At 41.8% G+C, this 16,361-nt stretch overlaps 2 protein-coding genes across 2 annotated transcripts in view; both read left to right on the forward strand.

Moving 5' to 3' along the window:
* Positions 1–1,081, forward strand: part of LOC104799672 (nascent polypeptide-associated complex subunit alpha-like protein 2) — a 1,544-nt gene extending 463 nt beyond the window's left edge. The window contains 7 exon segments of the mRNA XM_010522313.1: positions 96–203; positions 359–400; positions 403–479; positions 546–568; positions 570–797; positions 799–873; positions 1,072–1,081. Of these exon segments, the coding sequence (XP_010520615.1) occupies positions 96–203; positions 359–400; positions 403–479; positions 546–568; positions 570–797; positions 799–873; positions 1,072–1,081 (563 nt within the window).
* Positions 1,082–12,909: 11,828 nt separating this feature from the next.
* LOC104798989 lies at positions 12,910–13,814 on the forward strand. The gene is made up of 2 exons (XM_010521273.1): positions 12,910–13,016; positions 13,085–13,814. Exons 1-2 carry the CDS (start codon positions 12,978–12,980, stop codon positions 13,805–13,807), a joined length of 762 nt encoding a protein of 253 aa, XP_010519575.1. The 5' UTR covers positions 12,910–12,977; the 3' UTR covers positions 13,808–13,814.
* The last annotated feature ends 2,547 nt before the right edge of the window (positions 13,815–16,361 follow it).

A 16,361-nucleotide genomic window follows, 5' to 3' on the forward strand; every position in this document is an offset into this window, starting at 1 on the left:
CCCCCCGCCCCCCCCTGCCATAGCTGAGGATCTCGACATAAGCTTCATTTGGCTTGATTCGATACGAATTTTTCGTCTGTCTTCTCATGTTCGAGGAATTCTTTGGTTTTCTTTTCAAACTGACGAATCCGTTATCGAAGACGTGAAGGAAGATGAAGATGAAGATGACAATGACGATGATGAGAAGGATGACGACGCACAAGGTGGTTGTTCCTCTTCTCTAAATTAGGTTTTCTCCAAACTTTTCAACTACTCCCGAGTTTTTCACAATGGGTTTTTCGTTAAGATCGAAACTAAGGCATTTCGCTTACTGCTATGCTGATGCGGTGTAGTATATGTCGTGAATTCGAACCTGAAGTTGATGAAACATGTAGTTCGAAACAGAGCAGAAGTGAAAAGAAAACAGGAAAGCAATGTCGAAATTCGGTACGGAGCATGTGACCGGTGTTAGCCGAGTGACCATCAAAAGAACCAAACACGTACTCTTCTCCATTCCCTTTCACAATACAGATACTTATCTCTACATTTCGCCTCGTATACCGCAGATACTCTTCCTCATATCGAAGCCCTGTCTTTAAGAGTCCACATTTAGAAAACTACATCATATTCGGAGAGGCGAAGATTGAGGATTTGAGCTCGCAACTCTAGACACAGGCTGCCTAACAATTCAGAATGCCCGAAACGAGAGCGACCTCTCAGAAGACAGATGCATCGACGATAACAGTAGAAGCACGGCCCGAGGAAGAAGACGAAGTGGATGTGACGGGGGCCAAGGTTCGGGACATAGATTTGGTAATGACAGACAGGGGTATCGAGAAGCAAGGTTGTCAAAACACTCAAGGCTCACGATGGAGACATTGTGAGAACGGGAAGGTATAAACTTAAATATCATTCTTCACTTTAAACCATACCTTTCTAGGATTAGAGTTTTAAAAAAACAAAAATGTTGAAAAGATCGATTTACCTTTACAAATTACAGTACATGGTAATTTTCTATGCACCGAAGAAAAACACGAAGTCAAAAGGTGAAAAAGTAATTTCATTCAGTTTTTTCAAAATTTGAAAACGCAGAAACTTCTGATTTTTTTTTTGTAACTATGGGGAACCCCTGTGACTACATACCCTTACAAACGGAGACGAACTAGCCACCACCCGCGCCTAACAGTCCCCATAGACCTCAGTCCGCCGGACCTGGCCACCAGGCGCGCCTAACGCTCGGGCCGTAGTTGGGCTTAGGCGCCTGCAGGTCAAACCCCACGCCCACGTGCAGAGCCTGCAACACACGCGGAGGAGGTAAATCAGCCCATTATGATGGGCTGACAGGCGAACATGTCAAAGGCAAGGAAGAGCGATGAGAGGATTCGAACCCTCCACCTCAGGGTGATGCACCATGCTCCCTTACCACCTGACCTGGCCCCGAAGGGCTTCTGATTTTCTTCTCTCTATTTTGAGATTTCGTTGACGATTCTGATAAGCAAATTTTTCATTTTGTTTTTTAGCAAAATGGTCTTCAATCATTCGGCCTAATTGACTTCGTCTTCATCGTCTTTGGTTTCTGTTTTCGAAGATCTGCACGTATGATCCTCGCAAAGGTTTAAAAAAACAAATCGATCTTTTCAGCATTTCTTTGGTCACACCCTTTGTCCCCTCTTTGTCTTTGAATTTCATGTGTTTGCGTCAGGTTTAACAATCAAATGGGGTAATATTCGAGTTGTTTATGTAAAAAAAATTAGGGTTTCGGGTGAAAGATAGAGTTTTTCAGAAAGACGAGTCATATAGAGGTCTATTCATGGACAGACGATCATATTTGTCGAACTAGTCTCATCGATCGTATTCGAAGGTGTGACTAGTTTGACTAGTATGATCAAAGTGGGTATCCGTGAAGTGGTCAGACGAATGACGTGGTCGTACGGTCAAAATGATCTTAAGTGGTTATGGAAGTCAAGTGGTCAGACGGTCATATTGGTCACTGATAGAACTCTCTAGTAAAGGTACGCTTTATTACTCAAACAACTCGGTAGGTTTTGATTATTGAGAGGTCTCCAAACTCTCCCCAACAAGAAACCAGTCAATTCCTCGATATCTATCCTCGTACCACCTTATTCTTATTTATAATAAACGACTAACAGAACCCTAGAACATATAATAGGAAATATAGAATGCAATCTTAGAAATAGCATAATATCTAAACCAACTTCCTTGTTTTAGCTCCAACCCAGCTGAGCTCTCCTTTCACGCCTCTTCCACATCATTAATCCCCGTCTTCAGCCAAATTCTCCTTTGTTTGTCCTTGACAAATACTCGTAATGCTTGTGCTTCCTCTTCTATTGTACTTATCATTACCGCCCCCTCGAATTTCAGCTTGTCCTCAAACTGAAAACTCGGAAATTGCCGCATCGAAACTTCGACTCCTATCATGGTACTTCTTTGAAAGCTCAACCAATCCCTCTTTGTATTTCCTCGAGTAGGCAGCATGGCTATCCTAAATGATGTGTCAGAACATTCAGCTTTTCCTGTCTTTGCAAACTTGCTTTCACCATCATTCGAATTCAACTTTGTTGAACACAGTTGACTACCTTCCAATCTCAAAGCTAAGGAAATCATATTCTGTAACCCTTGCAGCTGCAAAACTTATACACATCTCTTATTGCAGCTCATAATCCATTCTTGAAAATACCTTCCGTTCTTGAAAGCACCTTCCAATATGCTTCCAATATGCTTTTCCACCTTAGCTCTTATCGAAATCAAGTGTAATTCCTCTAATTCATTACTACCTCCTAATTCAAAATAACTCTCAACATGCGTAATCCACCAAACCACATTGTTACCTTCAAATATTGGCATTATAACCTATGTCAAGTGCGATTCACTCGATTTGATGAATCGATCTGGAAGAGCTTTGTTCCATAGTCCCCCATCACATGAATCCGGAAATCCAACCACTATCGGAACCTTTGAAACTTTGTCGTGATTGATCAATACGTCTCCCTTCGGTATGTTCAGATCATGACTAGCCCATCTGTTATTGACGAACACTGTCGGTATCACCTTTCGATGTGAACTGCTATATCTAACTAATTGCTCATATTGGTGCGCATCGCCATCATCTTTCGGCTACGGAATCATCTCCCGACCCTCAAGAAGAATCTTCGGTTGCAAATCTGCTACCGATTTTCCCTGTTGAACACCAATCGATAATTGCCTTAGATTTACCTTGGAGTTGTTGTCAACACCGGAGTTAGATTCTCCGTTTCTTCTGTGTTCGTCATCACCATCGATATGTAACTCGTCTGTGTCATCTGGTATCGCAACATGTCTCCCTCTGCTGTTTTAGTATACACGAAAACCATCTATTCGTGTTGCGATTGATTGACCGTCACCTTGGTCAGTATTGTTCCCGACGCTCCATCACTATTTGGTTGTAATTTGGCCACTGGAACGACATGATCGGCAGCAGTCGGTGAGACCTCCAAGCATCTTCTCCATCCTCCATAAACAACCATGAATATCTGACATCTTTGAATCAAAGATTGCTCTGATACCACTTTTGATAGAATTCTCCGATAAATGTACATTTTATTACTCAAACAACTTTGTAGGTTTTGATTATTGAGAGGCCTCCAAACTCTCCCCAACAAGAAACAAACCAATTCCTCGATACCTATCATCGTACTCTCTTATTCTTATTTATAATAAACGACTAACAAAACCCTAGAACATAGAATAGGAAATATAGAATGCAATCTTAAAAAATATAGAAGTAGCATAATATCTAAAACCAACCTCCTTGATTTAGCTCCAACCCAGCTTAAATCTCCTTTCCCGCCTCTTCCACGTCATTAATCCCCATCTTCAGCCAAAATCTCCTTTGCTCGTCCTTGACAAACACTCGTAAGGCTTGTGTTTCCTCTTCTATGTATTTATCAGTCACATCTAAGGGATATGGACAATTTGACTAGTTTCATCAAACTGGTCAGATCCGTGAAGTGATCATACTAGTTAAGTGATCGCATGATCAAACTAGTCGAAATGGTCTCGTAAGTGTAGTGGTCAAACTGGTCATATCGATCGCACCCAAGGGATGTGACCAGTTTGACTAATCTGATTAAATCAGTTAAGTGATCGAACATTCAAACTAGTCGAACTGGTCTCACAAGTGTAGCGATCAAACTGGTCATACCGATCACAGCCGAGAGGTGTGAATAGTTTGACTAGTCTGATAGAACTGGTCACACTGTCGACTTCACTGGTGTGACCAATTTCATAATCACATTAGTCTAATCAATCATAGTAATATAACAAAACTGATCATGAAAGTTAATTTTATTGTTACAAGTTTCTTTCGTATATGATTTTAAGGACATTTAACATACTCCAAAAATCACAACGAAGTGTTATCCGTTTCAAATCATTAGATCTTTATGAAAGGATTTAACAAGTAAAGAATGGACATACTAAACCACAATTGAGAAAATAATTTCCCTTGTATTAAACTCAAGATGATTCATCAGCATATATACACGTATTGTAGATGCAATTATGCTAAGAATAGAAACAATTAAGCCTATAAATAAGGAAACTATATAACAAACATATTACAGAAGATATCATTCCATTACGCCCCCGCAAGATGAGGCTCGTGTGCGAGACCAATCTTGATGCGGAGGAGATCAAAGCGAGACCGGGGAAGAGGCTTGGTTAATGCATCGGCGAGCTGGTCTTGTGACGAAACGTGAGAGACACGTAGTTGGCCGTCTTGTACAAGTCCCCGAATGAAGTGATAGTCGATTGCTACATGTTTCATGCGGGAGTGAAACACATGATTCGCGCAGAGGTACGTGGCGCCAACGTTGTCACAATAAATAACCGGTGAGTTGCTTGGCTTGATGCCCATTTCAGATAAAAGAGAAACAATCCAACGAACCTCAGAGGCTGTGGATGCTACAGCCTTGTACTCCGCTTCCGTTGATGACCGTACTGTTGTCCGTTGTTTCTTACACGACCAAGATATTGCATGACAACCAAGATAGACGATATGAGCACCCGTAGACGTATAGTCATCACGGTTGCCTCCCCAGTCAGCATCAGAGAATGCATGTAGAGTGGTTGTGTTGAAGGAGGGCATGAAGACAGCAAGAGACATCGATCCTGCGAGATACCAGCGTATCCGTTTTGCTGCTTGCCAGTGCTCCGTTGATGGTCGATGCATGAATTGGGAGAGCTTGTTGACAGCGAAAGAGATGTCGGGTCGTGTAAAGTGAAGATATTGAAGGCTTCCAATGACATTTCAGTATTCAGTGGGATCATCAAGGGGAGTTCCGGCGGCCAAGGTGAGCGTCGATGTGGACGCCATTGGAGTAGAGACCGTCTTGGCTTGCAGCATGTTAGTTCGAGCAAGGAGATCATAGATATATCGTCGTTGAGTAAGATAAAGACCTTGTGATGTTCGACTAACCTCGACGCCCAAGAAAAACGAAAGATCACCGAGATCTTTAACGGAGAAACGTGCGGAGATTTGACGAATGAGGTTGTGGCATGCCATGGTGTCATTGCCGGTGATGACTATGTCATCAACATAGACAAGTAGATAAATGATGAGTTTGCCTTCCCGAAGAATAAATAAGGATGTGTCCGCCAACGAGTTCGTGAACCCGACCGAGAGAAGATAGGTCCGGAGCTCGGTATACCAAGCTCGTGGAGCTTGTTTGAGACCATATATCGCCTTGTGTAATTTACACACAAATGTGGGTCGGTCTTGATCGATAAAACCGGGTGGTTGTGTCATAAAGACATCATCATGTAGTGTTCCTTGAAGAAACGCGTTGTTGACGTCTAGTTGTCGAAGAGGCCATCCATGAGTAGTGGCAAGACTTAAGATAATTCGAACCGTAGCGGGCTTGACCACCGGACTGAACGTGTCATGATAGTCAATTCCGGGTCGTTGATGAAATCCTTTGGCCACTAGTCTTGCCTTGCACCTGTCAAAAGAACCATCAGCCTTTCTTTTAGTTTTAAACACCCACTTACAGCCCACGATATTGTGTGAGGATTTCGCCGGAACCAACTCCCAAGTGCCGTTTTTCACCAAGGCATCAAATTCCTCCGTCATAGCTTGTCTCCAACGAGGCGATTTCAGAGCTTGGGAGACGGTGGTCAGTTCAAGGTCGAGTGGGGAAGAGGATGTAAGTGTGTTGGCATATTTGGTGGTAGGCTTGGTGATATTGTTTTGGGATCGGGTTTGCATCGGGTGGTTGTTTCGTGGTGGTGACGGTACAGGTTGGTTTTGATGGGTTGGCGGTGTCGGAGGATCAGTGGTAGTATCTTGGTTTGCTGGTGGTGTTGTGTCCGGTGTCATGGTTGAAGGTGAGGCGACGGGGCAATCGTGTGGCAGCGGCGAAGGACCCGGAGACGGTGGCGCTGGCGTCAAGGCAGGAGCAATGAATGGTCCGCTAGGAACAATTGTATGGGTTGGAGAAAGACTCGTAGTTGTGGTCTCGTCGGAAGGGATGTTATCGGATAGTTTGTGGAATGGGAAGGTGTTTTCGACAAAGGTGATATGGCTTGATGAGTAGACTCGGTTGGTTTTGGGATCAAGGCAGAGAAAGGAGCTTTGGGTTAAGGAGTATCCTACGAAGACACAAGGTGTTGACCTTGGGTCGAGTTTATGATGAGAGTACGGTCTTAACCAAGGAAAACATAGGCAGCCAAAGGTACGTAATTTTGTATAATTGGGCTCGGTGGAGAAAAGAGTCTGAAACAGTGAGTTGTGGTTTAGGACCTTAGTCGGAAGCCTATTGATCAAGTAAACAGCTGTTGGAAAAGCAAAGGTCCAATAGGCTAAAGGGATGTTTGCTTGTGTTAGAAGCGAAAGACCCGTTTCCATAATGTGACGGTGCTTGCGCTCCGAAACTCCATTATGTTCGGGTGTATGAGGTGGAGTTGTGAGGTGGGTAATACCATGGGATGAGAGAAAATTACGGAGGGCAATGTATTCGCCCCCGTTGTCGGAGTAGAGGGTACGAATTTTGTGAGAGAATCGGTTTTCGACTAAGGCTTTGAACCGCGGAAAGATTTCTAGTACTTGTGATTTGCGTTGTATCGGGTAGAACCACGTGTACCGTGTGTAATGATCAACGAAAATCACATAGTACTTAAATCCATCAAAAGATACGACCGGGGATGTCCGTACATCCGAGAAAATAATGTCAAGAGGATGAGACGAGTTGAGAGATGAAATGGCAAATGGAAGTTTATGACTTTTATTGATACAACAAGACTCACAACTCAACATTTTTGGTGATTTGGAGGACAATAGAAGAGAATACCGACTCAAAACTTTATTCAAAACATCAAAGGACGGATGACCTAGTCTAGAATGCCACTCGGAAATGGTGGTTTTTATTGTAGAAAAACAACGAGATAAATGTGAAGGGATAGGTTGGGGTATAGGCGGCCACTCATATACTCCGTCCTTGAGATGCCCGGTTGTGAGATGCGCCCCCGTTTCTAGATCCTTCACCTGAAAATAGAAAGGGAAAAATTCAACGGAAACGTTGTTAGACGTGCATAATTGGTGAAGGGAAATAAGGTTTCGTCGTAAAGAGGGAACACATAGCACATTGGTTAATGAAAAAGGTCGAGAGGTCGAGTTTAAAGAGATGGAACCGGTGTGGGTGATCGGATGGGTGGAACCGTCTCCAAGCTCTACGTCATCGCCAGCCGAATAAGGAGAGTGGAGTGAAAGGTTGCCGAGATCCGAGGTGATATGGTGAGAAGCTCCCGAATCGAGCAGCCATGTCGGAGATGGTGTAGGCAGTGATGACGGGATGGTGGTATGATGTGCACGCGCAGGCCAGGTCTGGCCTTGTGATCCAAAGGCCTGATTAGAAGCCGAACCGAAGGTAGAGGCAATCCCCGGGTTCAGCATGTGACATCTCTTAGCACTATGGCCTTGAGTTTCACACAATTGGCATTTCCCTAGATAGGGTTTGCGAGGACGTTGCTGTGAGTTTCCAGCTGGCTTGGATAAGTTCGAATGCCAAGGCGGACGAGAGGAGATTCCTTGGTTCCGTGTGTGAGTGCTGTGTGCCATGATTGGTACCACCGGTGTGTCAGGTTCAGCAATGTGAAGATCCGACTCATGGTTGAGCAGCTTTTCATGGAGTTCCACGAACGAGATCGGGGCATCACGAGCATTGACAGCATCCTTGACAGATTTGTACTCGTCACCAAGACTCGAGAGTATCAAATCTACAAGATCTTCATGATCGATAGGCTTTCCAAGGAGAGCTAGCTCATCAGCCTTGATTTTGAAGTGATGCATATAATCATCAATGGTCTTGCTGCCTTTGGTGAATCAACGCAATGTCTCTTTGATTTGTTTGATATGGCCGCGACTGGAGCGACCGTATGTGGAGGCCAAGGTTTTCCATGCCTCGCTGGTGGATGTTGCCCGAGCTACAAGGGCTTGACAGGACGGTGAGATCGAGCCAAGTAGAGCAGAAAACGCCAGTCGATCTTGGCGGAACCATGGCTGAAATGCTGGGTTGGGTTGGATCGTGTTGTTCTCGACAATTGTCGGTGAAACATCTTCGGTTGTTTCCAGAAAACTCTCAAGGTTGTACCCTTGAAATAGAGATCGGAGTTGCAGGCTCCAAGTGATGTAGTTGTGGGATGACAGCTTCGTGACATTGGTGACATTCACGTTGATGAGGGGACATGTCGGATTGCCGGGTGTGTATGGAGTCACATTGTCCGTGGTGACTGGGGAACCATCGGATGGTGGGGTGTTTGCAGCGGTGGTTGACATTGTCGACGGCGGCGGCGACAAGAGGAGCTAGGGTTGTCGTTAGACAAAAAAGAGCTCTGATACCATAAACCACAATTGAGAAAATAATTTCCCTTGTATTAAACTCAAGATGATTCATCAGTATATATACACGTATTGTAGATGCAATTATGGTAAGAATAGAAACAATTAAGCCTATAAATAAGGAAACTATATAACAAACATATTACAGAAGATATCATTCCATTACATACTTCAACACAATGTCCTACTTTCGTCATATTTTTCATATGAGATGTGAAGAGACATTGAAGATGGTTCCAGTGTTATCTAGTGGTGCAAAGTTGGAACAACATTTGAACCAAGATCCAACAAATATCTGTCTCAAGAAAATTCTTGAGCTCGATATCGGTGCAAGGGATTCTCGGAATAAAGGAAGTATGACTCTTTGTTGAAGTATATTCATTCTTTGTTTGTTAAAGCCTTTCATAAAGATCTAATGATCTGAAATGGATAACACTTCATTGTGATCTTTGGAGCATGTTGAATGCCATTAAAATCATATACAAAAGAAATTTGCAACAATAAAATTAACTTTTATGACCAGTTTTGTTATATTACTATGACTAGTTAGTCTAATGTAACTATGAAACTAGACACACCAGTGAAGTATGACCAGTTCTATCAGACTAGTCAAACTGGTCACACCTCTCGGGTTCGATAAGTTTGACCATTACACTTGCAAGACCAATTCGACTGGTTTGATTGTGCGATCACTTAACTAGTATGACCATTTTACGGGTCTGATTAGTTTGACCAGTTTCATCAGACTAGTCGAACTGGTCATACCTCTCAGATGCGATCAGTTTGACCACTACACTTGAGACACTAGTTTGATCATGCGACCACTTCACGGGTCTGATCAGTTTGATAAAACTAATCTCACCCCTCAGGTGAGATCAGTATGACCGTCTGACTACTTGATTTCCATAACCAATTAGACTATTTTGACCGTGTGATCATTTCACTGGACTGACCGCTTCACAAGTATGACCAATTTGATCACACTAGTCAAATTGGTCACACCTTCGAATGAGACCGGTGTGACTAATTTGACAAATACATGACTATCACTACAAAAAAAATGCGAAATTCCAACGGATTTTTCCAACGGATTAATCCGTTGTAATTTTTCCAACGGATTTCCAACGGTATACCGTTGGAATAATTCCAACGCATTTCTAACGGATTTCCAACAGACGTCTCACGGATTCGTCCGTTAGAAATCCGTTGGAAATTTCCAACGGCATATCAACGGATATTTGAGTTGGAAATTTTCCACGTATATTCCAACGGATTTCCGTTGGAAATAACGTTCGACGAATTTCAACGGGAATCCGTTGAAATTATTCGAACGTTATGAAACGCAGCAATAATTCCGACGGATATCCATTGGAAATAGTCGAACGTTATAACGTTCGAAATATTCCAACGGATATCCGTTGGAAAGTGTAACGGTAACGAACTTTTCAACGGATTTCCAACGGATATCCGTTGGAAAGTTTCTCTATTTAAAGCACTCGGCCATAATTCGTCCAAACCACTCTCTAAATCACTCTTATACTATTCTTTTACCAAAAATTCTCCTAAAAATGACATCTTCAACAAATCCGAATATTCGTTCGTCCCGACAGTGGATATACGAAAGAGTTGATTCGATTACAAAAGAGGTAACGCAAGAATTCATTAACGGTTTGGAACAGTTTATGAATTTTGCTTCTATGCAGCCGTTGTGTCAAGAACGTGGAAAAATGCTATGTCCATGTACAAGTTATCGCAATTTTAAATATCGCAGTACAGAAGATGTTTGTAAACATCTATTTCGAAGGGGATTTGTCGAAGATTATTATATTTGGCGATTTCATGGAGAAGAAGTTCGGACAATCACAACGGGACAACATGTCTCGGCCGAGCAGAGGTATGATGTAGATGAAGATGTAAGAAATCCTTATGTTGAAATGGTGACAGATGCTTTTCCTGGGGCGCCATTGGCTGAGCAAAACTTATCACAAGATCAGGAGGAGCCAAACGTCGAAACAAAACGGTTTTTCGACATGTTGGATATGGCAAATCATCCTATCTATGAAGGATGTAAAGAAGGTCAGTCACGTTTATCTCTTGCATCAAGATTGATGAGTATGAAAACGGATTACAATGTCACCGAAAATTGCATGGATTCATTTTGTCAAACGTTGCGTGAATATTTACCTGAAAATAACGAAGCTCCAGAATCGTATTATGATACGAAGGCTATGTTGAAGAATTTGGGAATGCCTTATGAAAAGATTGATGTTTGCAAAAATGGTTGCATGCTGTACTGGGGTGAAGAAAAAGAATTGGTTAGGTGTAAATTCTGTGGGACTAACAGATACCGTCCGAGTAAGAATGTACAGAGACAAACTCCGTATAAAAAGATGTTCTATATGCCGGTATCGTACAGATTGAAGCGTTTGTATGAATCACAACAAACGGCTTCGCATAGGAGATGGCATGCCTCGCATTCTACCGTTGATGGAGAAATGCAACATCCATCAGATGCTTTGGCGTGGAAAAACTTCAACATGGTATTTCCTCAATTCGCTGCTGAGCCTAGGAATGTGTATCTATGTTTGTGTACTGATGGATTTAGTCCGTACGGACAGTCTGGCATGCAGTTCTTTGGACGATCAGTGATTTTCCGGCGTATGGCATGCTATCGGGATGGAGCACACATGGAAGACTTGCATGTCCGTTTTGCATGGAGGAAACAGAAGCGTTTCAGTTGAGACATGGGAGAAAGTCGTGCTGGTTTGACTGTCATCGCAGATTTCTTCGAAGGAATCATCCGTTCAGACAAAATCGTACGCTTTTTACCAAAGGTAAAATCGTTACTGAGGAAGGTCCTGTTATGCAAACCGGAGAGCAAATTTATTCTGAGCGAATAAATAGTGGATATTTGGATGATTTGGAAGCTTCTGTGCATTGTGGAGGAAATTTTGGGCATAAGAAGTGCAAAGGATTTGGTGATTGGCATAACTGGTATAAGCGTAGTATTTTTTGGGATTTGCCTTACTGGAGTTCGCTAACGCTTCGACACAATCTGGATGTTATGCATATAGAGAAAAACTTTTTTGATAACATCATCAACACCGTTCTGAATGTGCTAGGGAGAAGTAAAGATAACATCAACTCGAGGAAGGACTTGAAAGATATATGCAAGAGAAAAGAGTTGGAGTTGACACGTGATGGTCACGCACCTGTGCCGATATTCAGACTCACAAAACCAGGTAAAACGGTGTTGTTTAAATGGTTAAAAGAAGAGGTTAAATTCCCTGATGGATATGCATCCAAATTGGCGCGATGTGTTGATACTGATTCATTAAAACTTATGGGAATGAAGAGTCATGATTGCCATGTATTCATGCAAAGACTTATTCCTATTGCATTTGCGGAGCTATTGAAACCGAGTGTCCACGGAGCGTTATGCGGTATCAGCACATTCTTTTGAGATATATGTGCAAGATCTCTGAGAAGAAGTAATGTAGAGGTTTTGAAAGGCAACATTCCTGAGATACTTTGCGCATTGGAAAAGGTATTTCCACCTTCATTTTTTGATGTGATGGAACATTTACCTATTCATTTACCAGATGAGGCGTTATACGGTGGTCCAGTACAGTTTAGATGGATGTATCCATTTGAGCGATTTTTTTTCCATCTGAAGAAGAAGGCAAAAAACAAAGCAGCATTGGAAGGATCTATCGTCAAATAGTATTTGTTAGAGGAGATCTCCTACTTCAGTTCTTTCTATTTTGAATCTCATATTCAGACGAAGACAAGGAGGGCTATTAACGAAGACGATAGAAGTTATCTCTACCACTATGATTCATGTTTCGGACTTATTCCCGAAAGTTTTCAGCCTACTGGACGCCTCGGAGGCAAATCTGAAGAATATTGGTTAATTGTACAAGAGTACAATCACATCGCCACATATATACTGTTGAATTGTGAAGAACTTATACACATTTTTTTATCTTAGATGTGATTAGAAATTAATTAATTACATATTTGCTAACAATTTTTTTTTGTAAGACTTTTTGACGAGGATGTTTTGGCAACATATCCTAATCTATGTGGGGAGGAACTTGAAGGAATGAAGGAACAACATTATGCATCTTGGCTTCGAGACTACGTAAGTATTCTAGCTATATATATATGTACGTGTATGTATTTGTGTATTAATTTAATTTTTATGCGCAGATTCAGTCATGCAGTGATAGAATTCCGGCATGGATCAGAGATATATCACATGGACCTGGAAGAAAAGTCATTTGCTGGCCGATAATATTCACCCGAGGATACACGTTTCACACTTACGATCATGGAAAACATAAATCCACGTTCAATTACGGAGTTTGTATAAAAAGCGGGTCATCGGAAGATCCTGATTTCTTTGGGGTTCTTCGTCAGATTTTCCAACTCCAGTATCCAAGATTAGTCGGGTTGAAAACAATCATATTCAGATGTGATTGGTTTGATACAACGTCGGGACGCGGCTCACGAAAAAATCGATGGGGAGGTATTGACATAAACCCGAAACGTTCATATGCAAAGTACGATCCTTTTATACTTTCAGATCAGGTAGACCAGGTATGCTTCATTCCATATCCGAAACATTCTGCGACATCGGTGAAACGGCGACGGGAAGATCAATGGTCGGCTGTTTTAAAGATTAACCCACGAAGATTAATTATCGTGGATTCGTCGTCGACAACACAAGATCTCGATGAACCAATGCAAGAGCAACTCGAAGATCCGGTTCTTCCCATCCGACTAGATGATGATTACGACGAGACACTTGCACTTCCTGACATAGACGACGAGTTACTTGATGATTCGTTACACGTACAAGACGATATAGACGAATTCGTTTCGGACCATGATACAACTCCGGATGATGAAAGTGATGAAGATTCTATATAGACTTATTTGTTTTTATTATTTTCAGAACGGTGTTGATGATGTTATCAAAAAAGTTTTTCTCCCAGAAGAACCCGCTAATAATCCTCCGGAACCAGAAAATCGCCTACGAAACTGTAAAAAAACAATAGTTAGTTATTAATACAAAACATAAATATTAAAGAATTGAACAAGAATTGAAAACCAATTACCATTTTGTGATTTTTTTTTGGTTGATTTTTTTTGTTTGTTTTTTTTTTTTGAGATGTTGGAATGAGGGTGAAGAATGGGGCCGCTCGCCCTTATATAATCGAAAATTCCAACGGATTTCCAACGGGTATCCGTTGGAAATTTCTGGGCGCATTTAATGTTGTCTGATAAATTCCAACGGATGCTCGTTATAATCTTCATTTCCAACGGGCATCCGTTGGAAATATTCTGGAATGACGCGATGGACGCCAGGTGCGTCGAACGGATTTAATGCTTCAGAATTTCCAACGGATGCCCGTTGGAAATGAAGATTATAACGGGCATCCGTTGGAATTTATCGGACAACATTAAATGCGCCCAGAAAATTCCAACGGATATCCGTTGGAAATCCGTTGGAATTTTCGATTATATAAGGGCGAGCGGCCCCATTCTTCACCCTCATTCCAACATCTCAAAAAAAAAAAACAAACAAAAAAAATCAACCAAAAAAAAATCACAAAATGGTAATTGGTTTTCAATTCTTGTTCAATTCTTTAATATTTATGTTTTGTATTAATAACTAACTATTGTTTTATTACAGTTTCGTAGGCGATTTTCTGGTTCCGGAGGACCGCCACCGCCGCCACCACCACCTTCTCATCTTCCGCAACCGGTGGACGCTCCTCCACTTTTCCTAGAGATTGATATAACTCTGGAGGAGGTAGAGGAAATTTTAAATTCCTTTGACACTCGCGAGGTCCCGCTAATCGATCCCGAACTTGACGGGGCGTTATGGTAATTAATTTATAAATTAAATTATTTCAATATTTATTTTAAATTATATTATTAGTTAATATTAATAAATTGTTATTATAATTAGGTTCGGGGTTAACGATAAAGATTTGAGGAAAAAATTTACAGCAATAATAATATCAAATTTTTCTCAACTCTACTACTGTTGGACGGTGGTACCGGACAACATCAAACGTTCTTACGAGAGGATGGGTTGATGCAGCATGCGGAGGCAGTGTGTATGATCTCTCTTTCGAGGCTTTAGAGGCGCAGATTACTAAGATGGCAAAAGGGAGAAGCATTTCAGGGGAAATGGTCAACAGGCGATCTTTACCTAAGGCTGATGTCAAAGGGGATGCTAGCGAGTCTTCTGCTTTACAGGCCGTTCTTTCGGAGCTTTCTGCCATCAAGCTACAGCTTGCTAGGTCTGGTTCATCAAACCCGCAGAAGGTTAAACCGGGCATGTATATGGTGGAATAAGCAGAAGAAGCCATAGAAGAAGTCGACTATGTGGGAAGAAATCAATATAACAATCAGTCGAACTTATACAATCCGGGGAATAGGAATCACCCTGGCTTTTCCTATGGCAACCCGCAAGGAGCGTTAAACCCTCAGCATCAAAGCGGAGCAAAGCCTCAGAAACCCCCGGGATTTCAACCTAGATACACTACAAAAAAAACCCCAAATTCCAACCGGCAAATCCGTTGGAAATGGCCGAAAATCCGTTGGAATTCAACTTTTCCAACGGATTTCCAACGGATATATCCGTTGGAAATCAGTCGTTAGAAACGCAGATCTGTTGGAATTCCGTGGCAAATTCCAAACGGAATTCCAACGCCTTCATCCGTTGGAATATTTCAACGGATTTCCAACGGTTTTTCCGTGGTATGTTTTCAACGGAATTCCAACGGATTTGTTCGTCGTGATATATCAACGGAAATTCCAACGAACATCCGTGGCTACTTTCCGACGGGACCGTTAGAATATCCGTTAGAAATATTCCAATGGATTTACAACGGTATTTACCACGGATATCCGTTGGAATTTCCGTTGGAAACTCCGTTGGAATGTTACAACGGTATTTACAACGGTCGTCCGTTAGAATTGAAAATTCATTCCAACGGATCGCCGTTGGAAAACCCGTTGGAAAACACAAAAAATAAATAAAAAAATAAAATAAATATTTAAAAATAAAATAAATGTTTTATTTATTTTATTTTTAAATATTTTTTTATTTTTTTTTATTTTTTTGTGTTTTCCAACGGTTATTCCAACGGATCGCCGTTGGAATGAATTTTAAATTTCAACGGACAGCCGTTGTAAATACCGTTGTAACATTTCGACGGCGTTTCCAACGGATATTCCAACGGATATCCGTGGTAAATACCGTTGTAAATCCGTTGGAATATTTCTAACGGATATTCTAACGGTCCCGTCGGAAAGTAGCCACGGATGTTCGTTGGAATTTCCGTTGATATATCACGACGAACAAATCCGTTGGAATTCCGTTGAAAACATACCACGGAAAAACCGTTTGAAATCCGTTGAAATATTCCAACGGATGAAGGCGTTGGAATTCCGTTTGGAATTTGCCACG

The sequence above is a fragment of the Tarenaya hassleriana genome, unplaced genomic scaffold (genome assembly GCF_000463585.1).
Source record: "Tarenaya hassleriana unplaced genomic scaffold, ASM46358v1 Cleome6, whole genome shotgun sequence".
In the NCBI taxonomy this organism is placed as follows: Eukaryota; Viridiplantae; Streptophyta; class Magnoliopsida; order Brassicales; family Cleomaceae; genus Tarenaya; species Tarenaya hassleriana.

Excerpts from the sequence above, each read along its gene's own strand:
- LOC104798989 (XM_010521273.1), top strand. The coding sequence starts at position 12,978 with ATGAAGGAACAACATTATGCATCTTGGCTTCGAGACTAC. Across the intron at positions 13,017-13,084 it reads CATCTTGGCTTCGAGACTAC|ATTCAGTCATGCAGTGATAG; the intron begins GTAAGTATTCTA and ends TTTTATGCGCAG.